The sequence below is a fragment of the Anser cygnoides genome, chromosome 19, assembly GCF_040182565.1.
Source record: "Anser cygnoides isolate HZ-2024a breed goose chromosome 19, Taihu_goose_T2T_genome, whole genome shotgun sequence".
Taxonomy (NCBI): Eukaryota; Metazoa; Chordata; class Aves; order Anseriformes; family Anatidae; genus Anser; species Anser cygnoides.
In genome coordinates, this window is record NC_089891.1 from 12,645,119 (window position 1) to 12,668,540 (window position 23,422).

Here is a 23,422-nt window from a genome sequence, read left to right on the forward strand (position 1 = left end):
GGCTGCCCCCCCCATGGCCCCCCCCTTCCCCCCCCCCCCCCGCCGCGGAGCCGCCGCGCCCCCCCCGCAATAAAACCGCGAGGCAGAGCGAGCCGAGTGCTGGGGGCGGGGCCTGGCGGGAGGGGGCGGGGCCTGGCGGGAGGGGGCGGGGCCTGGCGGGAGGGGGCGGGGCCTCGTTCATCCGGGGGGCGGGGTCCGGCGCGAGGCGGCCCCGCCCCGTCCCGCGTCACGTGCTGCCGCCCGGCGCGGCCTCGGTGCCGCCGTCACGCGGGCGGGGCCGGAGCGGCGGCGGCGGCGGCGGCATGGACGAGGAGGGCGGCTACGGTCAGTGCGGGCGGGGGGAGCGGGGGGAACCGGGGTAAGGGGGGGCAGGGCCGGGCCCGGGACGCGGCGGGGATGCGCCCGGGGCGGCTCCGGGCGCGGGGCGGTGTCGGGGCGGGGGGCGGCGTTCGCCCGGTCGCTTCCCCCCCCCGCCGCGGCACCGGGATCGGCCGCTCCCCGCCGGGGGGGGGGGGGGGGGAGCAGCGACCCGAGCCCAGCGGTGCGGGCACAGCCGCGACCCCGGCCCCGCCGCCCCGGTCGGTGCCGGCCCCGCGGCTCTCGGCTGGGCCCCGCCCGGTGCCGTCCCGGGGCGGCTGCGCCCTGCGCCGGGAGCTGCCGGCCGCGATAAGCGCCGGGCCCGGCCCTGCGCGGGCGTTGCCGGCCGCGGCCCTGCAGCGGGAGCGGCCCCGGGAGCGGCTCCCGGAGCTTCCTCGGGGCCGGCCGCCGCCAGCAGCCGGGCCCGGGACGGCGCCGAGGCCCCGGAGGAGCCTGGCCGGGAGGCTCCCACCGGCGGGGCTGTGCCGGTGGCAGCGGCCGCCTGGCGGGGAGCCGTCCCCGGGGTGCTGCCGGCGGCACGGGGGCCGGACGGCTCCCGGCAGGTCCCCTCCCTGGGGACGGCGGGGACACCGGGGGCACGGCGAGGGGCGCGGGGCCGGGGCCCCCCCCGGTGTCACGGCCGGGAACCGGCCCGGGTGGAAGCCCCGCGGTGACCCCGCGGGGAGCACGGCTCCGTCCCAGCGCCCGCATCGTGGTGCGGCGGGGGCCCAGCGCCGGGGTAATCCCGCTGCACCCGGGGGATTACTGCTGGCGGGGGATTAAGGGATTGCTCTGCGCAGGCTGGCGCAGGCTCCTGCAAAGCGGCTTGCCCCGGGGGCCTGCTGCCCGTGGTGGCCGAGCTGCGGGGGGGCGGCTGGCCGGTGCCTCCTGCCTGCCGGTGCCCCTGCCGGGGGGCTCCCTGCCCGCTGCCGGCCTGCCCAGCCCCGTCCTCCCGCAGGTGCCTCGGCTCAGGCTCAGCGGGGCAGTTCGGAGGCCGCACGGCACGCAGGGTGCAGCGGGGACACTGCTGACAAAACCCAGGGCCCATCCCCGGTGCGGAGCCGCGGCGAGCCCCTGAGCCCAGCAGAGCCGTGGGGCCTGGGCCAGAGGCAGGGGGACGGCGCGGGGACGGCAGCCCAGGCTTAGGGACCAGAGCACGGGGCTGGGGACGTCGGGGCTCCGAAGGTGGTAACGGCGTGGGGAAGGCGATTAGCTGAGGTGTCTGGGAGCAGAGCGCACCGAGCCGCGTTGCTGACACGCAGTAATCACACGTTGGGGTGCACGTGGGGCCCGCGCATCCCCGAGCCGTTGTTTTGGCCCCCCTGATGCTTGGGGCGCGCAGCACGGTGCCCGCCGCTCAGCTCCGAGGGTTGCACGGGGCGCCTGGGGCGATGCGTGGCGGGCAGCAGGGAGGGCTGCTCTGCCCAGGCCCTGTTTTGGGGCAGGCGCAGGCTGGGGATGTTCCTAGCACCTCGGCAGGGTGTGAGGAGCGAGCCAGGCACCCAAACTGCTGCCTGGCCCTGCCCAAAACTGACTGGGGCACCCGTGGCTGCCCTCACCGCGGGGCTTTCCCCAGCTGCTGCCCCCATGCCCGGCTCAGCCTGCGTCCCTCCGGCTCCTCGCTTCCTTTTGCTTCCTCGGGTTGTGGCAGCGGCTGCTTCGGCCCCCAGGGAAGGGGAAGCAGTGCAGGCCGGTCACAAAAGCAGCGAATGCCTCGCTGCCCTCGCTGCCCCAGCAGCAGATGTTCTCCTTTCCACCCATCCGCAGCCACGTGCCGCTCCTGGGACCCGGGGTCCCCCTGCCCGGGCGCTGTGTCCTCCCGGGGTACCGGCCGCTGTCCCGCGCCATGCCCCGCTGCCCGGCCCCTCCTGCCCGGCTCGGGTTTCTCCTGGCTCAGCGCGTCCCCGCGCTCGCCGGCGCCTCGCAGCTGGCAGCCAGCAGCCGGGTGGCTGCAGGGCGCTGCCTCGTGCCCCGACAGGCTCTGGGGTTTGTTACTCACGGCCGTGCCCCCCGCCGGGGAATCGCTTCTGCTCTGAGGGAAGGAGCGGCCTGTCCGGCTTGGGTCTGCTCGGCGCCCGCGGGGCTGACGCGTTGGGGTGCAGCGGGGCCGTGGCCCGGCAGGCCGCCCCCCCAGCTCTGCCAAGGCCCAGAGGCCGGGAGCTCGGGGCAGGGCCCCCGGTCCTGCTGCAGCAGCACCCCGGCAGCGGGGAACCGGCTCCAGCACCGCCGGGGAGCGCCAGCACCACGCTGCCCCGTCCGCATCGCCCGGGGGCTGCCCGAGCGTGGTGCGGGACGGCTCGGCTCCTCGGGGCTGTGCGGGGAGCAGGCAGCTCCCAGCACCCCGCGGCTGGGGGCCCGGCAGCACCCCGCTCCCCACGCCTCGCTCCAGCCCCTCGTGTCTCTTTATGCACCTTCCTTTTATGCAGGGGAGGTTGCTACGCAACCGCCGGCTCTCGATGCTTAAAGCTCTAATACGGAGGGATAAAACCGCTCTAAAAATACCCCGCCGCCAGCCGCCGTGCGGGCCAGGGGCTGGCAGGGGGCAGGGAGCCCGGGGCCGGGGGCTGCTGCTGGGAACTTGCCGAACTCCGCGTCCTCCAAGTGGCTTTGAGCCGCCGGCCGGTGCCCGTGCGCCCCAGCGGGCTGGTGTGCAGGCAGGGAGCGGGGATTGGCTGCAGCTGGCGCGTGGGCTCCTGCCGCTGGAGCCTCCCGCTGCCAGAGCCGCCTTCCCCTGCTCCAGCCAGAGCGGGGACGCCTCGGGCTGCCCGGGGCCCCGGCCGCAGGGAGCTGCCACCGCGCCGCACGGTGCCCGCCGGGCCTCCGCCTGTCCCTGGGGAGCTGGCAGCGCCCCGCACGGGGTCTGCGCGGCATGGGGACGGTCAGCGAGCTCTGCGCCTCCAGCTTCCAGGCCTTCCTGTGCCCCTCGGTGGCCACCAAGGCAGGTAGGTGCCCCGTGCCCTCCGCTTCCTGCAGCGTCCCCGTCCCCATGGCAGACGTGGCTCCAGCTCCATATGGCTCGTGCCATCGGCGGCACAGAGAGTCCCGGCCGTCTCGCCGCCCCCGTGCGCTGCCGGGCTCAGGCCCCCGCAAGCACGGATCCGGCAGGACGGCTGGGTGCTGGGCGCTCCTCACGGTGCTGGTGCGGGCAGAGCCGGGGAGCCCATGGCAGCAGCCAGTGGGTGCCTGCAGCACGGCGTGGCTGAGCCCCGTCCTGCCCCAGCCCCTCGCCCTCCTGCCTCCGGCCCTGCCGGGGGCGATGCCCTTGCTGCAGCCCCGCTTCAGAGCAGGAGCGAGCGTGCGTGGCTGCCTTCTCCAAAGGAAACCTGCCCAGGGCAGCCCAGTGCCCGCTGCGTCGGGGCTGGCACCGCAGGCTGTCAGCGCCTGGGAGCTGCTGCTGCTGTCCCTGGGCTCCTGCTCGCAGGCTGGGACCTGGGGCGGGCTGAGAGCAGCTCCCGGCAGCGCTGCCTGGGCTGAGGCCGAGCACGGTGAGAGGTGCTGGCGTGGAGGGCGAGCGAGGTGCATGGCAGGGGGTGCAGCACACGACGCAGGGCTGTAGCACGGCCCAGCCGTCAGTGGCTCGGTGAGAGTGGATGTGGCCAAGCTGCTGCTGCTGCTCGCGGGCCACGTCGTGTGCCCTGGTGGTGCCCCAGCCTTGCGGCTGGGCCAGGGGCCCCCGAGCCTGGAACTGGCGGGGAGCGAGGCAGCGGCTGTGGGGTGCAGGGCCTGGGGGTGCAGGAGCCGGGTGACGGGGCAGGGCTGCTCCCGAGGGGCTGGAGGGCCCTGGCCAGCTCTCGGCGCTGGGCCTGGCTGCCTGGGAGGGTCTTTCCTGGAGCCGCCCGACCCCAGCCCTTCTCCTGACGCACCTCGGCTGTCTGTGGGGAAGGACGGGGCTGACGCAACCCAGGATGTGCACAGAGCACGGTGAAAACAGGATGTGGTGCGCTGAGGCAGGGGCAGGAAGTTTCTTGGGGCCCCACAGCCCCCCCCCCCCAGCAGTGGGGTGCAGCTGGAGCCCCCCAGCGGAGCCACGGCCGAGCCCGCTGGTGCCACCCCGCTGCACCCACGGGCAGCCCCTTCCCACGGCACCGCACGGGGCGTCCCTGCGGCCTGTCCGAGACGCGGGGCCGCCAGCACGGCCCGACAGACGTGGCATGGGTGAGAGCCGTGCCCCTCGGCCGGCGGGAGGGCTGGGCAGCGCCGCAGACGGGGGCTGAAAGGCCGACAGGAGCCTTTTTTAGGCCCTTCCTTCCCAGGCTTTCCAGGGAGATCTCCGTAGCCGGTGTTCCGGGTGCTGTTTTTCCATCTCGCGCTGTGGAGCAGGATTTAGCTGAGTCAAGGTGGCTGAGGCTCACGCAGCCTCTCCAGGCAGCTGACAGCGGGACAGCGACGTGCCGGGGGCTCTGCGGCCGCGGGCACAGCCCTGCAGGCCCCCAGGCCCTGCCGCGGCACCGTCCCGCGCGGAGCAGCGCAGCTCCCGGGGCTGTGTGCTGCTGGTTCTGCCCCTGGTCCTGTGCCGGTCCCCCTGCGTGGGGTCCCCAGCGTGACCGCAGCGAGCTCGAGACGTGCCGAGGCGCGCGTGTCCTGGCGGCCCCCGAGGAAGGAAGGCCCGGGCTGGCTCCCGGTGCCCGCGGGCAGCAGCGACCCGAGGGGCGGCGGAGCCGTGCGGGGCCCTGGGCCGGCCGCAGCGGGAGTGGGGTGGCGGTGCCGGGGTGACGCCCGGCGCGGCCCCGAGCTCATTGGCGCGGCGCGGCCCTGACTCAGCCCGGGCGGGCAGGTGCCCGCGCCCCTGAGAGCAGCACCTCCGCCGAGCCGCGCCGGCACCGCCGACCGGAGGCGTCCTGCCAGGATGGTCCTGAGCGCGCAGGGCAGCGGTGAGCACGGCACGGGGGGGCTGGCGGCAGCCCCGCGTCTGACCCGGTCCCGCACCACCGGCTGCAGGGTGGGAAGGGGGCCCAGGGGGACACCCGCGTGGTGGGGGGGGGGGGGGGGGGGGGGGGCTTCGCTCTTTACTGGGCACGGTGGGAGCACTGGGCGTGCCGCTGCCGCTCGCGGACGCTGTGCTCGGAGCCCGGAGCGAGCCTGGCGGGCCCCTCGCCGCCGGGTGCTTGGGGGCTGAGGCAGCAGAGGGTGGGGGCACGGCGTGCAGCGCCCCTGTGTTGTGCTGGAAAATCTCCTGCCCGCGTGTGACAGCCCGGCACGTGGGCCGGTCCCCTCGCAGCCTGCAGCCCCCCGCCGGGCTGCCGCGGGTGAGGCTCAGGAGCCCCTGGGGACCCCTCCGGCCCTGCTGGCGCTGCGGGGACGGGGTGCGGGGAAGGGTTAACGCCCTCTTCCTTCCCCGAGAGAAGCTGAAGCTCTGCCGGGGGTTTCTCTTCCTCCTGCTGCTGCTGCTGACATGGCTGGCCCAGGGTCACGAGTGCTCGTCCCCGGGCAGGGGGGGGCTGGGGCTTGGCGGCAGAGCCCCCTGCCCACGCAGCCGCTGTCGGCCCGGGGGCGGCGGGGGGGCGGGGAGGCAGCACAGCCCCAGCCACGGCTCCCTCGCGCCCGCCGCGTGCCAGCACGTCCCTGCCGCTGCTGCAGCCTCCCTCCCACCCTCGCAGCCACCCACCCGCTGCAGGCTCGGGGGGGGGGGGGGGGGCACAGTCTGGCACCGAATTTCTCTTCCCACGCGGCCGCGCAGGGGCTCGGGGCTCTGCGGGTGGCTCCGAGCGCGGCGAGGCCCGTCCCGTCCCGTCCCGGCAAGCTGCGTCTTGTCGGTGCCAGCCGCAGCCGCGCAGCAGAGGCCGGGCTCCGGCGGGACTGGCTCCGCGCCCTGGCGCTGTTTGGGGCTGCGCGGGAGGGTTTGGGCGTGCGGCGGGGGCAGCGCCTCCCGTGTTTGAGACGCGGATAACTTCGAACCCGGTGCTGAGGACCAGGGTCTGGGTCACGCTCCCTTGCGTCAGGGGCCGAAAATATCGGGAAGTGTTCTCAAGCCCGGGGGAGGTCGTGTCGCAAGCTGAGGCTGTTGCTGACCTCTGCAGCGGGGGATTTCTGCGAAGGAGGAAGCTCGGCAGAAAACACGAGCGGAGTGAGGAAAGTGCTGAGCTCACAGATTCGCTTTGCGTGAGCGCGGCCGCCCCAGAGGCACCCGCGAGCCCCAGCGGGGAGGGAAGCGGCTCGGGGGTGACGCGCGGCTGCGGACGGCGCCCCAGGGTGCGGGGACGGGGACGGGAAAGGGGCCCCAGCAGTGGACCCCTGGAGAGCGCTGGGGTGAGCCGGGGGCCTGGCGGTGACACGGGGACAGAGCAAATGGGGCAGCGGCGGCCTGGAGACTGCAGTGGCACCCGGGGCCTTGGCGGAATGCCGCAGCTGGGGGAAGGAGGGCGCGAGGCCCTCGGTGGCACGCAGGGGCCCTCCCTGCGGCCTTGGCACTGGGCGCGAGCGAGCCGCTGGAGCGTGCTGGGAGGGTGGGGGGCAGGCGAGGGCTGCCGGAGGAGCAGGGTGACCTTGGGGACGGGAGCAACCGAAGCGGGAGGTCACGCGCTGCAGAGCACCAGGAATGTCACCCGCGGGCTGCGGCGTGAGAAAAGGGACGGGAGCGTGCGGCTGGCCATGGGGGCTGTGGGGTGTCCGGGTCCTGGGGGGGACAGCAAGGCATCGGTGTCACCACGTGCAGGCAGCGCGTTTTGGGGGGCGCTGCCTCCAGCCCCCAGCTCAGGAGGGGGAACTCAGCACGGAGGAGGCAGCGAGGGCCGGCTGGGAGCCCATTTTCCCTGCTCGCACCTCCCGGTGCGGCTGAGCAGCGTGGCCAGGCGGCTCTGGGTCCCTGCAGGACTGGGACCGAGACCGACCACGGGTGGGCTGCGGGGAGGAGCGCGGGGCCAGGAGCTGCTGGTGGCACCGCGGGGCTCCCTCCGGGCTGTGCGGTGCCACAGCCCCGGTGAGCGCGGGGGCCGGGGCTCGCTGCCGGCCGCTGCTGGCTGAATCAGCAGGACTCTGCCGGGCCAGGCTCCCCCGCTGCAGCCGCTGCCCGGCCCGGGGAGCGTGGTGCCCGTCGCATTCCTCGCGTGCCGTCAGGGGCACTCGGCCACTGCGCGGGGCCAGGGACGCTGCCCGACGCATCGCCCGGCAGCGCCACGTCCCGGCCCCTGGCAGGCACCGGCTGCCTGCCGGCAGCAGCGGCTGCGCACGGATGCGAGTCTGGAGCCCGGCACGGGGACGATTCCCACGGTCTGTGCGCGCTGACCTGTCCCTGTCCCCTCGCAGTGCCCAGCGACCTAACCCCGGAGGAGTGCCAGGAGCTGGAGAACATCCGCCGCCGCAAGCAGGAGCTGCTGGCTGACATTCAGGTGCGGTGCTCAGGGCTGCTGCGCGCGCTTCCCCGTCCCCGGCTGTCCCGGACACGGTGGCCTCTTGCGCAGGCTCGTCCCCGTGTCCCGAGTCCCCTCCCCACTACTGGGAACCGGGGCGAGGCAGGAGGAGAGGCTGCCTTGGCCGGGGCTGCCCAGCAGACTGCAGCGCCCGAGATCCGCAGCGCCCGTGCCGGAGCCGTGCAGGGCTGGGATTGTGCCCCCGTCCCCTTTCCTTGCCAGCCCTGCTCCTTGCGGCCTGTGCAGGCTCTCCTGGAATTTCTGGGGCAGAAAATTGGAGCCGCTGGAAGCGCAGGGCAGGGAGGGCTGGGCACACGCGACGAGCAGCTGCTGCTGGGAGCCCGTCATCTGCCACCCCGATGGCGCTGCCTCCGCAGGGCCCTGGCAGGGGACGGGAGCTGTGCAGGGGGCGCGGGGGGGTCCCGCAGGGCAGAGGCAGCCCCAGCCTTTCCTTGCGCTCTGCAGAGCCCCGGGCTGCGCGCTCGCCTGCGCCTTTCCCTGCGGCCCGGCGCGTCGATGTCTCCGTGCCGTCCCCTCCCTGGCACAGGCAGGGGCCGTGTTTCTGGGCCGTGTTTCTGCCCTGGCCAGTGGCTGCGAGGTCAGCGCTCATCTGGGACGCTCGTCAGTCACGTCTGCGATTAGGGCAGCAGAGGCTAATTACTGCCATATGCTGAGCACGATCTAAAGGGATTAGGGGGTAATTTCGTTAACCTCTGAATCTCTTCCTTCCTGCGTGCACAGAGATGCTGCAAGGGAATTAGCAGCGGGGCGCAGCCAGCTCCCCCTCTGCCAAGTGCCCTGCGAGCTGGTTCAGCCCCAGGGCAGCACGCGGGGGGCAAGGGGGGGCCCCAGGGCTGGTACCTGCCTCCGCCGAGCCCCGTTCTGTGGGGACAGCCTGCCTGCTCCCGGGGTGCCTGGGGTTGGGGAGGTTGGGGGGCAGCTCCTGGCTCAGCGCACTCTCTCTCCCCTCAGCGGCTGAAAGATGAGATAGCAGAAGTGACGAATGAGATCGAGAACCTCGGGTCCACGGAGGAGAGGTGAGTCCTCTGCTGGCACGGAGCTGGCTGAGCCCCTTCCCCGCGGCGTGGCCAGCCCTGAGCGTGGCTCCCCCGCTTGGCCCGGGAGCTGCCGAGCGGCGCGGCCCCGTCCCGTGGGTGCTGGTGCAGGTGGCTTTCCCAGACACGCCTAATGCCATAGAGCAGCGGCAGGATTCCAGCCTGAATTGTTCCTCCCAAGGTCTGTTTTTCCAAGCCTCATCCCCCTGTCTAGCCGCAGAGACTGTCAGGCTTTGTTGTTCTGGGCTGGTGCAGGCGGTGCCGCTGTGGGATTAGGGGGTCCCGGCAGCCGGCGGGAGCTGCCTCGCGGCGCCATTCCAAATCCCCCTCGCACCGGCCCCACCGGGGCATGAAGGCTGCTGTCCTCGGAGCCCCGCCAGGCTTGCTCCAGCCTCTCCCCGTGCAGAGGGGACCCGCTGGGATGCTCTGCGTGGGGTGACCCCACGAACAGGCCGTGGCAGCTCCCCCTGGCAGACTGGGACCTGCCCCCGGCCACTCAGCTGTGGAGCGGGGCAGAGGCGGAGCCGTGTGCCACGTTCCCCCGGTGCGGGCCGTGCCCGGTTTGAGGCTGGGCGCCTGGCCTGGCCCACGGAGCTCGGCTCCCGTTCGCATCCACGCAGGGCAAGGGGCTGGGCAGGGGAAGCTCAGTGCTCACAGCTGTGTTGTTTTGCAGGAAGAACATGCAGAGGAACAAGCAGGTGGCGATGGGCAGGAAGAAATTCAACATGGATCCCAAGAAGGTACGGGGGTCTGGTACCGGGCTCTGGAGAGCAAGGGCAGCGCTGGAGCCCTGCCGCCCCGTGGGCCAGGTGCCCTCTGCCTGAGCCAGGCAGAGCCAGGACCAGGGGCTGCGGAGGCACGGGGTGCGTCGGCAGGGCCAGCAGCACGCCCCAGAGCCGCGCCTCTCGCACCGCTGCAGGGCATCCAGTTCCTGATTGAAAACGACTTGCTGAAGAACACGTGCGAGGACATCGCTCAGTTCCTTTATAAGGGAGAGGGCCTCAACAAGACCGCCATCGGAGACTACCTGGGCGAGAGGTGCGCTGGGCTTCGGGCAGCTCGGGGTCCTGCGGGTGCCCTGTGCTCGCCGCGTGGGGCGGGACGCGGCAGCCCCTGGGGTTCGCTGGGCAGCCCACAGCACAGTCACAGCAGGCTGGGGCTGGGGCTGGGGCCCCTGGCAGGACGTCAGGCTCTGGGCCTGCTGCAGCACCAGAAGCTTGTGCCAGCACCTCTCTGAGCACCGGGGCTGGCAGCTGGGCGGTTGGAGCCATGGCTGGCACTGGGAGGAGGCCGGTGTGTGCAAACCAGCCGGGCCACGAGCGGGGCAGGGCGATGAGGTTCCTGCCCAGGGATGAGCAGAGTCTGGAGCAGAGCAGGGAGACGTGGGGCCGCTCGGCAGTCACAGGACTGGCTGATCGTGCATCCCTCGTGCTTTGGCTTTGTTTCCGCAGGGATGAGTTCAACATCCAAGTTCTGCACGCCTTCGTGGAGCTGCACGAGTTCACTGACCTCAACCTCGTGCAGGCGCTGCGGTGAGCAAAGGGCTGAGCTGGGCTGGGGCCGGGAGCGGAGCCGTGCCCCGCGTGGCCCTGCAGACGGGGGGCTCGCAGGGGCTGCAGAGACGTGAGCGTGGCCGGAGGGTGCGTGGAGCCCCAAAAGCAGTGCAGCACCTCGCTCTGCAGGCAGTTCCTGTGGAGCTTTCGGCTGCCGGGGGAGGCGCAGAAGATCGACCGGATGATGGAGGCCTTTGCCCAGCGGTACTGCCAGTGCAACCCCGGCGTCTTCCAGTCCACAGGTGAGCAGCTGCCTGGCCCCACTCCCCAGCCCTCCTGCCTTGGGGTCTGATTTTCTCCTCTGTCCCTGTAGACACCTGCTACGTGCTCTCCTTTGCTATCATCATGCTGAACACCAGCCTGCACAACCCCAACGTCAAGGACAAACCCACGGCGGAGCGCTTCATCGCCATGAACCGCGGCATCAACGATGGGGGGGACCTACCCGAGGAGCTGCTGCGGGTGAGGGACGGGACGCGGGGGTCAGGGCCGGGGTGCGCAGCTGGGCTGTTGCGAGGCTCAGGGGGGAGCAGAGGTGACACCGGGTGTTGTTGTGCCAGAATCTCTATGAGAGCATCAAGAACGAACCCTTCAAAATCCCCGAGGACGATGGCAATGACCTCACCCATACCTTCTTCAACCCTGACCGGGAGGGCTGGCTCCTGAAGCTAGGTGAGTGCTGGCAGCCGGGCGGACACAGCCCGGGGAGGGCACGCTCTCCCCCAGGGACGGGGCTGGGCAGTGGGTGCGATGCTCCCGGGTCGCCTGCGCCTTGCCGGCTGGATGGGCTCCTTGGAGCACGGCCCTGGAGAGGGGCGAGAGGCTGCAGGCGTGAGCACAGCCGGCGGGGAGTGCTCCCACCTCCAGCTCTCCGTCTTCCCTGGGCTGGTCAGCAGGGGCAGAGCCGCAGCCGGGCGGGCCCTGTGGTGCAGCTGGGAGGGCTTCCAAGGGGCTCTGCCTCTCGGCCGAGCAAGCCCTGGGGTGAAGAGCCGGTACCAGGGCCCGGTGTCGGAGCACGGAGCTGGTGAGGCTCTTCTCGGCGCCGAGGCACAGCAGGGTCCTGCCGGAGCAGGCCCCAGGGAGCGAACGGCGAGCTGCCCCCAGGCTGCGTGTCCCCCTCCATGCCACAGGCCGGTCCCTGCCTCACCTTCCCACGGCATTATCACCTCCGCATCCCGGCTCCACATGCAGGCAGCGTGCATGGCATCCCCGCTGCACAGCCCGGCTCTCGCAGACCACGAGCCTGCCCCACGCCCTGGCTCCTGTGGCTTCTCATCTCAGCACCTCCTAGGGATCTCTGCCCGGGTCGAGCAAGGAGAGGGGACCGGGTGTGCTGGCAGGAGCAGGGGCCGGAGGCGACATTTCCCTGGGCTCCTGCCGGGGTGGGGTCTCCGTCCTCTCACCAGGGGGTGTTTTCGCCTTACCACCACCCCTTGTGATGGGAATGGGGCCTTGTCCCTCCCCAGGCCCTGCCCAGCACAGAGCCCTGCCCCGTGCCACCCCGGGTGCCGGACGAGGCGTCACCCGCGCCCCAGCTTGGGGGTGGGGGGCCCTGGAGAGCCCCAGGCCCCTGCCCCTTCTGTCCCCGAGCAGGCTCCAGCCCCTCCGAGCCCAGAAAGGGGGTGGTGAGGCTGTGGGCAGGTTGAGAGCCCGTGGGGAGGCCGTGGGGCAGGGGCTGCCCCCCCCTACATCCCACACAGCCACAGAGAGCCAGGGAACTCACTGGCCAGGCCCCTTGGGGCTTCCCTGCTGCAGCCCTGCCCCGCTGCCATGCGTGGCTCTGCGCGGGGTGAGGGGGGTTCTTCGGGGTTTCCTCTTTTTATTTTTTTCCCTTTTTTTTAATTTTCTTTTCTCCCTCATTTGTATGTTTCCATGATTTTGGCTCTTCCTTTCCTTGCCCCCAACTCCAGGAGGTACGTACCCCTATCCCCTGCTCTGCTCATGCCTCTGGGGCTTCGTTTCCTTTTTGTTTTTAATTGCTGGCGATTAGTCTCATTGCTGCTGCTGCTAACCACTGCACTGCCCGGGGGACCTTGCCTGCTGAGGGGACAGCCCCGTGCCCGCCGCCGCCTCCGTGGCAGGGTGACGGGCTGCCGGTCCCCGCCGATGCCGAACGCTCCCCGAGGCCTGCCGGGCCCTTCCCCTGCCCTGGTCCCGCAGGGCAAACGCCACAGCCCGGGGACAGACAGGGCCACGGCCGCTCCTCGGCCGGGTGCTGGCAGGGCCACCCGCCCCTGGCATTTCCCTGTGCCTGCGGGCAGCTCGGCCCCGCCGCAGCGGGTCTCCCGTCTCCAGCACCGCAAGGGATGGGGCCGGGTTTGGGGTGTTCGGGGGGCGTCCAGGAAGGGCCCAGCCTGGGACACCGAGCACCTGGAGCTGGCTGGGTGCAGGGAGCAGGTAGGAGCCTGCGCGTGGTGCCCTGTGCCACGCCGAGGCTTGCGGCTGTCCCAGAGCTGGGCACGGCACGGCCCCGGCTCGGCCGCCTGCAGCCCCGAGGCGCTGGGAGTGCTGAATCCCGGGGGCTGCGCTGCCTCTCGGTGCCATACGGTTCCTCCTCCGGAGCTGCTGGTGACGCGGGCACCTGCCCCGGCACGTGGGCTCTTCCACCCACAGCCCTGCCGAGGATGCAGCCTGGAGGAGGGCCTGGGGGAGCTGGAGCTCCTTGGGCTGGGGGCTGGAGGGCATCGAGCCCAGGGGTTTGTGGGGTGGGCTCGGCTGGAGGAGGGCAGGGGCCTTATCGGTCTAGGAAGCCCTGGTCTCAGCCTGGCTCTAGGGCAGGGAATGGGGTGCGGAACCTTTCCCAGCAAGGGGCACTGGCTCTGGCCAGGTGGAGGGGTGGGAGGTGAGGTGGCACGGAGGGACAGCGAGGCAGGGGTCTCCTGCAGAGACAGACGGGGTGGAGGAGACGAGCCCATTGTGCGCACACTGCTGCTTCGCGCCCGTGCCCATCCTGAGCAGCATGGCCTGGGTGCCCAGCCCGCGGCGCTGAGCAGAGCAGCCGGTGCCGCCGTGCTGGCCGGAGCGTGGGGGGGGGGAGCCGGGCTCCCAGAGGGCAGGGCCAGGCCCAGCTGGAGCAGTCCCCGAGCCCAGCGGAGCAGCTTCTCCCTTTGCAGCGGTGGCTGTAAAGCTTCCCCCAGCCCAGCCTCCACGAGCTGCAGCGCTGGGCTCCTGCTTTGCCCAGCGTTGGGCTGCGCTGGCTGGGACGGCAGCGGGACCGCGGCTGGGGCAAACGGGAGCCCAGCGTCCCCCCGGAGCCGCCCGCTGCAGCCGGCGCCTGGCGTGAATCGGTGTCGGTGCGAACGGGCGCGGCGCTCCCCGCCCGGCCCTGCCCTCCCGCCACCCTCCGCCTCCATCCTCATCCGTCTGCTTTCCGCTCTTGCTCGTGCGCTGCCCGGCGTGGTGTGTGCTGCCTGCTGCTGCTGCGCCCCGGCGCCGCGGGGCTGCCTGGCTCTGCTTGCGCCCCGGCGCCCGCTGCTTGCCTGTGTGTGTCCGCGCGGGCCGAGCCTCGCCGTGCCGCCCGGCTGCGCCCAACCCGCCTCTCTCTGCTCCCAGGAGGCAGGGTGAAGACGTGGAAGCGGCGCTGGTTCATCCTGACCGACAACTGCCTCTACTACTTCGAGTACACAACGGTCAGTGGCCTTCGCATGGGGGTGCTGAGCTGGGGCAGGGGAGGGCGCCGCATGTCGCGGGCTGCAGGTCGGTGAGCCTGCAGGGCTCCCGCTGCTCTGGGGGGCCGGGGGGCAGGCAGCGCTGGGTGCCTGTGCGCGGGGGTGTTGGCAGCTCCCAGCCCTTCCTCCTGGGGCACACGGAGGGGTTGGAGGTGTCCGGCCTGCAACTGAAGCCTCTGCTTGGCCCCACCAGGATAAAGAGCCCCGTGGCATCATCCCCCTGGAGAACCTCAGCATCCGCGAGGTGGAGGACTCCAAGAAGCCCGTGAGTGCCCGGCAGGGTCCCCTGGGGCTGGAAGGAGCACCCCGGTGCTTCGGTGGGGTCAGGAGCGGGCAGGGAGAGGCAGGAGGGCCCCACGGGGTTGCTGCCTCTGCCCATCACCGCGACGGGCAGCGTCTGGGGCTGGCGGCAGGGGATGCCTTGGGGTGCTCGTGGTGTCCCTGTCCCGCTGCAGGGGTGTGCCAGGGAGCACCCGCAGCCCCGCTGCTCTGCCTCGTCCCTTGGGGTGCCCAGGGGTCCCTGCTCCCCTGGGGGCTGTCTCTGAGGGGTCTCTTCCATCGCAGAACTGCTTCGAGCTCTACATCCCCGACAACAAGGACCAGGTGATCAAGGCCTGCAAGACGGAGGCAGACGGGCGGGTGGTGGAGGGGAACCACACCGTGTACCGCATCTCAGCCCCCACGCCCGAGGAGAAGGAGGAGTGGATCAAGTGCATCAAGTGAGTGCTCCGGGGGGGGCAAGGTGCTGGGCAGGGACGTGGTGGGGGCCGTCCCCTGCGCTTGGGGTGGGGGCAACACTTCCTGGGAAACCCTGCAAGGTAGGGGGGGAACGGGCTCCCCTGGGGGCACAAGGGGGCCTTCCTGAGACCCTTCGGGGCAGGACGGCTGCGTGGCTAACCCCAGCCCTGTTCCCTCTGCCAGGGCAGCGATCAGCCGGGACCCTTTCTATGAGATGCTGGCCGCGAGGAAGAAGAAGGTGTCCTCCACCAAGAGACACTAGCAGCCCCCGCTGGCCCTGCGAGACCGGCGTGCCCCCGCCAGCGCGAGCATCCCCCCTTCCCGGAGGGCTGCAGCCCGGCCCGCGGTGCCAGGACCTAGCTTCAGCTTCGCAGTTTCTTTACCGTGGGGGGAGGGAAGGGGCAAGGGCGTTTTGGTGGCTCTGGCCCCAGTGCCACCATCTCACCTCCGGACAGTGCTGGGCTCGAGGTGGGACACCCCTGTGCGCGGGGAGTCCCCGGTCCTTGCTCCCAGGTCGGCTCTGGGGTGGTAAATGCTGCCTGTGAGCACAGGGGCTGGGCAGCAGGGCCGTCGGGCATCCTTCCTGCTCTGGGTTCCCCCTGATGGCAACTTCCAGCCCTGGGCACTGAGCGTGCAACCGAACAGGAGGGAGGGGAGCCTGGTTTGGGGGAGGGCCCCGGGGGGACCCAGTGCCAGGGACATGCTTCTGGGTCCCCCCGGCACTCGGGTCTCTTGAAGCACTTGGGGCGTCCCATCGTGGGGTGAACAGCTGGCGGTTTTGGGGTGCTGCAGGCACTGCGGTGAAGGGTGGCAGGGCGGTGGGCGCACGGCCCCGCGGAGGCAGGACTCGTGGCCCTCGTTGTAGCGGGCCTGGGTCTGTGCTGAGCTTCCCCACGCTGCTGCCTTGGAGCCCCCCAGGCGTGCCCCGCGGGCGCAGGGAGGTTGTCACTGCCACAGTGCAGCGGTGCCACGGACCTGTCCTTGCCCAGCCTTAGGGTGCCAGAGCTGGGATGAGTGCCGTGGTGTGGCTGCACCAGGCTGGCAGCTCCTCCTTGCAGCCGCGAGCCCCGTGCCAGGGGTGGCTGTCCCCTCGGCACCCGAGCAGGGGCTGGGACGTGCCCGGGGTCCGCGCCAAGCACGGGGCTGTGCCCACTGGGGCTGTGCCCCCCGCGCCTCTGCCTCGCAAGCGCCGTGTCCTGTCCTGTTCCCCCACGCACGGGGTCTGGAGAGAGACGCCCGGATCAGTATTAGTCTATTTATCAGAGGTGTAAATATTCCTGTATAGTTTTCTCCTTTTAGATTATTTTGTATGTTGGGGTCGTTCTGTGCAGAGGCCTCTCCGGAGGGCGGGGTGTGGCAGGATTTTTTATTCTTTTTTTTTTTTTTTTTTTTTTGCCACGGCCTTGTAAACTAGTGCTGAGGATCTGCAGCAAATAAACACCGAACTGCGCTCAGCCTCGGCTCCTGTGCTCTGTGTGCGGGTCTGGGCCGGGCACGCTCCCCGGCCCCGCTGCCCCCAGCCCTTGCCCCACCTTTGCCACCAGGCTCGCGCTTCTCCCAACCCCAAAATTTTGGTGCCCAGCCCCGTGGCGACGTCGTGTGGCTTCTGGGGAGAGCCTGGCAGCAAGGGGGTGCTGGCAGCCCCGGCCAGGCAAGGAGGGGGCTTGGTGGAGGGCAGGGGGCAGGCGGGGGTCTGGGGGCTGTGGAAGGGTGTGTGTGGGTTGGAGGAGGCGCTGTGGGCAGCACGGTGCTGGTCTGAGCCTCTGCATGTTCCCATCCGAGGCCTTGGCCTCTCATTTGATGGGGTGCTGGGGAGCTCTCGCAGGGTGCTGGGGGGAGCCCCAGGGTTCTGAGGCAGTTGGGCTGCAGCCGGTGTCGGTTGGGGCCGGTGCTGGTGCCAGTTGGGGCTGGTGCTGGTGCCAGTTGGGGCTGGTGCTGCTGCTGGTTGGGCTGCAGAAGGTGGTTGGAGGCCTCTGAGGGGCTGGGGGTGCAACAGGGTGGGGAGCAATAGGGCTGGGCAGGAATGGGGCAGGCTGGGGGCTATGGGGCAGGCTGGGGGCTATGGGGCAGGGATGGGGCAGGCTGGGAGGGCTACGGAGCCGGGGGTGATGGGCCCAGGCAGGGATGGGGAAGGCTGGGGGTCAACAGAGCTGGGGGGCGGTGGGGCTGGGCAAGGACGGGTCTGGCAGCCCCCTGCAGGGCTGCAGCGTGCAGCAAGAGATGGCTGAGGGCAGGCAGGGGAGCGGGGCTCCGTGCAGCCCCCACTAAGCCGGGCTCTGCCCGCCCCCCCCAGCAGGCGCTGGGGCTCCGCAGCCGAGCCCGGTGCCCGCGGGATGTCGGCAGCCCCGGATGAGCGGCTCGGCTTCCTGGAGAGCTTCGCCACGCTGCTGCTGCGGCTCCGGCCGGACAAGTGGAGCAAGTTTGAGGGCAGCGAGGAGGCCAACGCCGTGCTCGACGAGTTCTTCAGGCAGCCGGACGTGCTGGAGCTGCTGCTGTCGCTGAACCCCGCCGGGCAGCTCCAGCCGTCCACCTGCTTCCTGCCCGCCCTCAAGGGCAAGGGCATCTACTTCGTGAAGAGGAAGAAGGAGAACATCACCCGGGAGAACTGCCGGGCTGCGCTGCTGGTGGGAGACATCAGCCCCTGGCCGGTGGAGCAGCTCGTCATCGTGGTGGAGGAGGTGGGTCGTCCCCACGGGCCGCAGCTGCCCGGGCTCCCTTGCCATGGGGCTGCTGTAGCCGGCACTCGAGGGGGGCTCGAAAAGCAGCTGAAGGAAACGAACTGACAAATTTTCCCCAATGCTCACCCTGGCCTTGCCACCCATGGGGCTGCCCGAGCCTCGCCGGGTGCCGGTCACAGTGCTGTTCTCCCGGCACAGCCGGATCACTTCCCCTGTGTGGTTGTAGAAACGGCGTAATTCCCCCTGCACCACGCCCCATCGCTGGGGAATGTCAGAGCGGCTTTCTCTCAGACTTGCTGTGAATAGTCCTGCTTAGAGGGCTGCCCACCGGGGCGCTGGGAGCCTCTTCCCAAACGTCGGTGCCGTTTGGTTGTGCACCAGCCCGTTCCCCCCACGTGCACTCGCTGCACCTCACCAAGCGCTCCCAAGCCACGAGAAGGAGAAGCCCCGCACAGGGTGAGCGGAGCCTGGAAGCACCAGTCCCAGAGCCAGGCTCGTGGGGAATGCAGCAGCTGCTGCTGCCAAGGCTGCTGGGGCTGGCGACTCGAAGGGACATGGCACAAGCGGCTGCTGGCACGGAGAGCCGGCGTGTCCAGCCCTGGTCGTGTCCTCCAGGTCTTGTCCTCTCTGCTCCTGAGCAAGAAGAATGTGTCAGGCTGGCCCGGGGTGGTGGTGGAGGACGTAGTGCGACAAGCCCGCAGGCTGAAGAACGAGATGTTCGTGATGGGTGGGAAGATCCAGGGGAAGCCGCTGCTGCCGCTGCCGGAGCACCTGGAGAGCCGGGACGGCTCCAGCAGCGTCCTGGACTGGTGGGTGCTGCCAGCACGAGTCCCTCTGGGAGCTGCTGCGGGCGGCAGCGGGAGCCGGGACGCTGGCTCCTTCCCTGCACAGCCTGTGGCCACGCGTCGGCTCTGCTCCCGGGTCCCGGCACTGGCCTTGGGCTGCCTGTGCTGAACTGCACCGAAGGCTGACCTCGGTTCAGGTTAACGGGAGAAATCTGGTGGGTTTTACACCAGGTCTCTGGGTGCAGCTGCTCCTCTGAGCAGCTTGTGCCCGGTGAAGGTGGCTGTGAAGGGGCACGTGCGGCTCCCCAGGGTGGTTCGGGGCTCCCCGGCTGGATTGGGGCGGGTTGTGGCACTGCTCTGTGACCCGGCTGCCTTCCAGCCTGGCGGGGCCGGTGGACGGTTCTGTGCTGCACTCCATCGAGACCATCGTCATCGACTGGTCCCACCAGATCAGGGACATCCTGAGCAAGGACTCGGCGCAGCTGCTGCTGGAGGGGCTGCACCCCTTGCCCAGGGCAGAGTTCGAGTTCTGGCGCACCAGGACGCGCAACCTGCAGTGCATCAACGAGCAGGTAACGCCTCGCCCGGGGGCGGCCGGCACCGCGCCCCCACAGCTGAGCCCACCCCGGTGCCTCTCCCGCAGCTGCTCTCGCCCCGGGTGAGCGCCCTGGCCGAGATCCTGGAGAAGGCCGACAGCTGCTACTGGCCAGCGCTGCAGGCCATGTTCCGGGACGTCAGCGCGGGTAGGGCTCCGGGCGGTGCGCAGGCTCCTGCCGCTTGCCTCGCCAGCGAGGTTTCCCAGCCGCCCACGCTGTTTCTCACCTGCGCCAGGCTTGCAGGAAGCCAAGAACGTCAGCCTCTACCTGCAGCCGCTGCAGATCCTGCTGGAAGAGATGGAGCAAGCGGAGTACGTCCAGGTGAGCTACACGTGGTGAAATTTCCTGGCCCTCCCTGCCTTCGCACTGCAGGCAGAGCCCCGGAGGCTGTGTGCGGGTGCGGGCACGGACGCAGCCCGGTTCTGCCAGCCCGTCGTCAGCGCACGGCCTCCAACGGCGCGACCGTGGGCCCGTGCTAACGGGGACTCTGCTCCGGCAGCTTCAGTCCTACATCGACAGGGTTCTGTACACCGTCTGCCTCACCTGGGTGCACTCGGAGCACTACAACACTCCCTCCCGGGTCATCGTCATTCTGCAGGAGATCTGCAACCTCCTCATTGAGATGGTACTGCTGGGGCTGTGCGGCACTGAGCCACCCCTGCGCCGGGGGAGGTGGCGTGGGTCGGGGGGGAAACCCGGCCAGGGCAGCGGGAGGCCCCCATAACACCCCCGCCGGGCTGGGGGGGCCTGGGGCAGGCGGGGGCTGCAGGGAGCTGGGGAGGCCAAGGGGCACGAGGGGCTCCCCTCTGCCCACAGCAGCTTTTGTCTTTTCTAGACCCGTAACTTCCTGAGCCCTGAGGAAGTGATGAAGGGGCTGCAAGGAGAACTTGACGAGACCTTGGGAGGGATCAAACTGAGCGTTTCCACCATCGAGAAGCTCTTCCAGTCCTACAGCAGCTGCTGCTCTGACCTGCTGCCCACCTTGTCCACAGTAGGTGCTGGGGTGGGTGCGGGTCTGCCTGTGCCGGCTCCGCTGTGCCGACGGCCCCGTCCGCCCCCAGGAGAAGGAGCCCCGGCTCTGGGAGTTCCCCCCCTCCCTCGTCTTCAGGAGAATGGACTCCTTCCTGCACAGGCTGAAGACCATCGAGGTGACAGCACAGGGCATGGGGCTGGGGGCACCAGGGCAGACAGAGGGAGCAGCGCGGGGGCAAACACCGCCCTGGCGCGAGGAGCAGCGGCAGCCCAGCAGCGCTGCTCTGCCAGAGGCACCCAGCACCACGGCAGTGCCCCCGGCTGGGCTGGTCCCGGGGAGGATGCTCTTGGGAACGTTGGCTCACGTGGCACAGCCCGGCCCCGGTGCCGCAGCTTGGGCACCGGCAGTGCCAGGGAATGGGGAGCCAGGGCTGGGCACCCAGCTGAGCCAAATGGGGAGACTGCTTCTGCTCACCAGGAGCTGTACGAGATATCCATCGAGTTCCTGAAGCTGGAGAAAGCAGAGCTGGGTGGAGTGAGAGGAAACATCCTTGGGAGCCAAGTGTTTCAGATCTACGAAGAGGTCTCTGAACTCGTGAAGGGATTTGCTGACTGCAAGTATGATCCCTTAGATCCTGCGGAAGAGGTGAGTGAATGCTGGTGTGGAACGTATGCATTTGCTAAATGAAAAAAAAAAATAAAATCTCTTGACTGAACATGTTGGAAGACCTGCATGCAAAATTGTCACCACGGCAACCCACGTGCTTGCTTTGGGGACAATCGTGGGCTCTCTCGGCCGATCAGGTTAAGCAAATCCTTCTGCAGGGGCTGGGGAATGAAGGCTGGAGGCTGCGCCTGCCTGAGCGCTGTGCTCTTTTTGACAGCAATTGGACAAAGATTTTGCAGAGTTCCAGAGCAAGATCCAGGACCTGGACAGGCGGCTGGCCACCATCCTTTGCCAAGGGTTTGATGATTGCAACAGCCTTGCCTCTGCAGTGAAGGTACCTGCGCTGCGCTGCCAGCTCAGTGGGAGGGACCCGCCACCGGGCCCGGGGGGGGTCGGCTCCGTAAGAATGAGCTCAAATAGGTGAATTGGGCAGAGATTAAACCCACGAGCGACGGGCAAAAGCTGTGGGAGAGGCTGAGTGCCCCAGCACGAGCTCCTGCTCTGAGCAGCATTTCAGGGACGGCATCAGGTTAAAACAGGGAACAAAGCTGGGGTCCCACGGAGAGGCAGCCTGGGGGTGTGGGCACTGGCGTCTGCTGAAAACCGGCCCATGAAATAGTTTTCTGTCAGAAACAAAAACAATTGACATAAAACCCAAATGTTTTTAATTCATAAAGGTTAATGGTTCAATTGTTAAATTCCAAACAATTTATTCAATGGAAATGCTGTGGATGATGTGTTTTCTTCCATTTAAAATGAAAAATCCACATTTTGGAGTTTCTCAGTGATGCTGTGTTCACCTCCACATTGGAAGACCCACTGCACAAAATGGCTTCTGGGAGAAAACGAGAAATTCGCCAGTTCCCTGAAACTGGCAAATTTCCCCGGAATTCCCCCTGGAGTTTAGATCCTCGCACCCCATCTCCTGCGCCGCGGGGGCTGCCCGCAGCCAGGCGCAAGGCCCCGGCGCCAGCGGCACCGGCAGGCCCAGAAGCGAGCGCGTTTCTTCCCTTTCCAGCTGGTGCACATGTTCTCCTCCCTGCTGGACCGGCCCCTGATAAAGGCCGAGCTTTCCCCCTACTACTCGTCCCTGCTGGCCGCGTTCAGCGCCGAGCTGGACGCCGTGAAGGTGCTGTACGACACCCAGACCGCCCTGGCACGGGCCGGTGGCGGAGCCCTCCCCGCGCACACCAACATGCCGCCGGCGGCCGGGCAGCTGCAGTGGTCCCTGGAGCTGCAGCAGAGGCTGGAGGGGCCGCACAGGGAGCTCTTCGCCATCAACCACCCGTGCGTGAGGCTCAGCACCGCCACCCACGGGCTGTGCGCGGGGCCGGGCAGGATGCGGCCTGGTGCCCATCCCGCGGCCTGCTGCGGCAGCCGGTGCTTTGCGGTGCCCCCAACAGCGCCATGGGCAGTGCCGAAGCCGAGCTGGTGTCCAGGAAGTACGAGGAAATGGTCGCGCTGCTGCAGGGATACCGGGAGGAGACCTACGCGAAGTGGATGAGCGGGGTGGACGAGGGCTGCCGGTTCAACCTGGAGCAGCCCCTGATCCTCAGGGACCCCTCCTGCTCCCTCATCAGCGTGAACTTCAGCAGGAAGGTGGGTGCTGGCACGCGCAGCCCCTGCCCACGGAGCCCTCGCAGTCCTCCGCTGCATGCCGTAGTAACACCAGCATTAGCTCGCCCAAATGTACACCCGGCTTTCTCGCAGGGCTGTTGAGAAACCTTTTGGGTTTTCCCAACGAGCGCTGTCTCCACCATGGTGTCTTGCAGCTCGCCGCCATCCTGCGGGAGGTGAAGTACCTGAACTTCCAGAAGCAGAAGGATATTCCAGGCGGTGCCAAGAGCCTCTTTGCTCAAAATAAGACTTTCCAAAAGTTTGTGGATAATCTGGATCTCATCACTGGCTGGTACAATAAGGCAAGTTGCAATGCGGGAAGCAACCTGCTGTGGTTTTGCTGCTGTCCCATGCCCTGAGCCTTGCTGAGAGCCCGGCAGAGCCTCTCAGCGAAGGGGGCTCCAATAAGATGGGTCCCGAGAGCCCAGCGTGGCCGGAGACCCCCAGCCTGAGCTGAGGAGCGCATCCCAAAGGGCAGAGCAGGTTCTCCCCTGCCCGCAGCTCCCTCCTGCAGCTGCCTTTGCTCCCCAGGTGAAGCTGACAGTGCTGCCGGTGGAGAGCCCGCTGGTGGCAGGGGAGCTGGAGGACATCGACGGCCGTCTGGGCACTGCGGAGCAAACCCTGTTTTGGCACCACGAAGGTACAAAGCCCCCCAGGGCGGGATCCTGCCTGTGCATCTGGGGGTCCCTGCAGACAGGAGCCACGCGCCCCAGGGGGACAGCACTGCCCTGCCTCCCACCGGGTCCCAGCAGGGCCTTTCACCACCTTTGCACCTGAAATGCAGGTTCCCAGCCCCCAGGCACAGGCAGGTGGGGGGCAGGCAGCGTGTCCCCACTGTGGCAAAATGCCCCCATAGGCTCACTGACCGGGCGGTGTCAGCATCATCCCCACACTGCCATCTGCGCTTTCCTCCCAGGTGTCATGGAATACATTCAGGAGCTGAGAGAGATCTTGTATGCTTTAGACAGCAGAATCCAGAGAGCAAAGTTAAACGTGGAAAATATCAGCCAGCTTATGGAGGTAGCATGATTTTGCTGGTTGCTTTACAAACACCTTTCCTGGTGAGCTTCTGAGAAGTCACCCCGTCTTCTTTCCCTTGCAGGAGTGCTCAGCCACTCCCTTGTTTGAAAGGAAAGACAACAAGGAGACAGCGCTCCTGGACCTGGACGGGAGGGCAAACAATGTGAGCAAGCGCTACGCTGCCATTCGGGCAGCAGGCGACAGGATCCAGGCTGTGGTGAAGGTGAGGCACATCCTGCTTCGAGCAGAAGGGTTTTACAGAGTGCTGCGTACCCTGACGCCGGCGTCTTCCCACGTTTTGTAACTGAGAGTTGGGCTCAAATCTGGGTGCAACCTTCTGGTCTCTGCTGAGTTAAAACTCCTGGGAGAG

The 23,422-nt window shown here is 69.1% G+C and overlaps 2 protein-coding genes across 10 annotated transcripts in view; both read left to right on the plus strand.

The window, feature by feature from the left end:
• Positions 1–174: 174 nt before the first annotated feature.
• Positions 175–16,171, plus strand: CYTH1 (cytohesin 1). Of its 4 annotated transcripts, none has more exons than XM_066980209.1 (13): positions 175–324; positions 7,600–7,682; positions 8,676–8,740; positions 9,432–9,498; positions 9,678–9,796; positions 10,210–10,290; positions 10,441–10,553; positions 10,625–10,773; positions 10,872–10,983; positions 13,864–13,940; positions 14,173–14,244; positions 14,544–14,698; positions 14,901–16,171. In XM_066980209.1, exons 1-13 carry the CDS (start codon positions 303–305, stop codon positions 14,977–14,979), a joined length of 1,194 nt encoding a protein of 397 aa, XP_066836310.1. In that variant the 5' UTR covers positions 175–302; the 3' UTR covers positions 14,980–16,171. The 4 variants fall into 4 exon arrangements, with proteins under 4 accessions (XP_066836310.1, XP_066836309.1, XP_047906223.1 ...); XM_066980208.1 differs by lacking the exon at positions 175–324 and adding an exon at positions 4,349–4,512; XM_048050266.2 differs by lacking the exon at positions 175–324 and adding an exon at positions 5,086–5,228 and having other exon boundaries at positions 10,872–10,984; positions 13,862–13,940.
• Positions 16,172–16,310: 139 nt separating this feature from the next.
• DNAH17 (dynein axonemal heavy chain 17) overlaps positions 16,311–23,422 on the plus strand; it is a 37,514-nt gene continuing 30,402 nt past the window's right edge. For 3 of the 6 annotated variants that reach the window (XM_048050251.2, XM_066980197.1, XM_066980198.1), the window contains exons 1-17: positions 16,311–16,676; positions 17,011–17,395; positions 18,011–18,204; positions 18,560–18,752; positions 18,824–18,923; positions 19,012–19,097; positions 19,276–19,401; positions 19,612–19,767; positions 19,838–19,924; positions 20,227–20,394; positions 20,633–20,749; positions 21,434–21,702; positions 21,819–22,014; positions 22,188–22,334; positions 22,564–22,672; positions 22,949–23,052; positions 23,135–23,275. In XM_048050251.2, the coding sequence (XP_047906208.2) occupies positions 17,051–17,395; positions 18,011–18,204; positions 18,560–18,752; positions 18,824–18,923; positions 19,012–19,097; positions 19,276–19,401; positions 19,612–19,767; positions 19,838–19,924; positions 20,227–20,394; positions 20,633–20,749; positions 21,434–21,702; positions 21,819–22,014; positions 22,188–22,334; positions 22,564–22,672; positions 22,949–23,052; positions 23,135–23,275 (2,538 nt within the window). In that variant the 5' untranslated portion in view covers positions 16,311–16,676; positions 17,011–17,050. Of the gene's footprint in view, positions 16,677–16,696; positions 16,715–17,010; positions 17,396–18,010; positions 18,205–18,559; positions 18,753–18,823; positions 18,924–19,011; positions 19,098–19,275; positions 19,402–19,611; positions 19,768–19,837; positions 19,925–20,226; positions 20,395–20,632; positions 20,750–21,433; positions 21,703–21,818; positions 22,015–22,187; positions 22,335–22,563; positions 22,673–22,948; positions 23,053–23,134; positions 23,276–23,422 lie in introns of those variants that run through there. The other 3 variants (XM_048050252.2, XM_048050253.2, XM_066980196.1) reach the window with 3 other exon arrangements.

Excerpts from the sequence above, each read along its gene's own strand:
- CYTH1 (XM_048050266.2), top strand. The coding sequence starts at position 5,204 with ATGGTCCTGAGCGCGCAGGGCAGCG. Across the intron at positions 10,291-10,440 it reads AACCTCGTGCAGGCGCTGCG|GCAGTTCCTGTGGAGCTTTC; the intron begins GTGAGCAAAGGG and ends CTCGCTCTGCAG. Across the intron at positions 10,985-13,861 it reads GGCTGGCTCCTGAAGCTAGG|AGGAGGCAGGGTGAAGACGT; the intron begins TGAGTGCTGGCA and ends CTCTCTGCTCCC.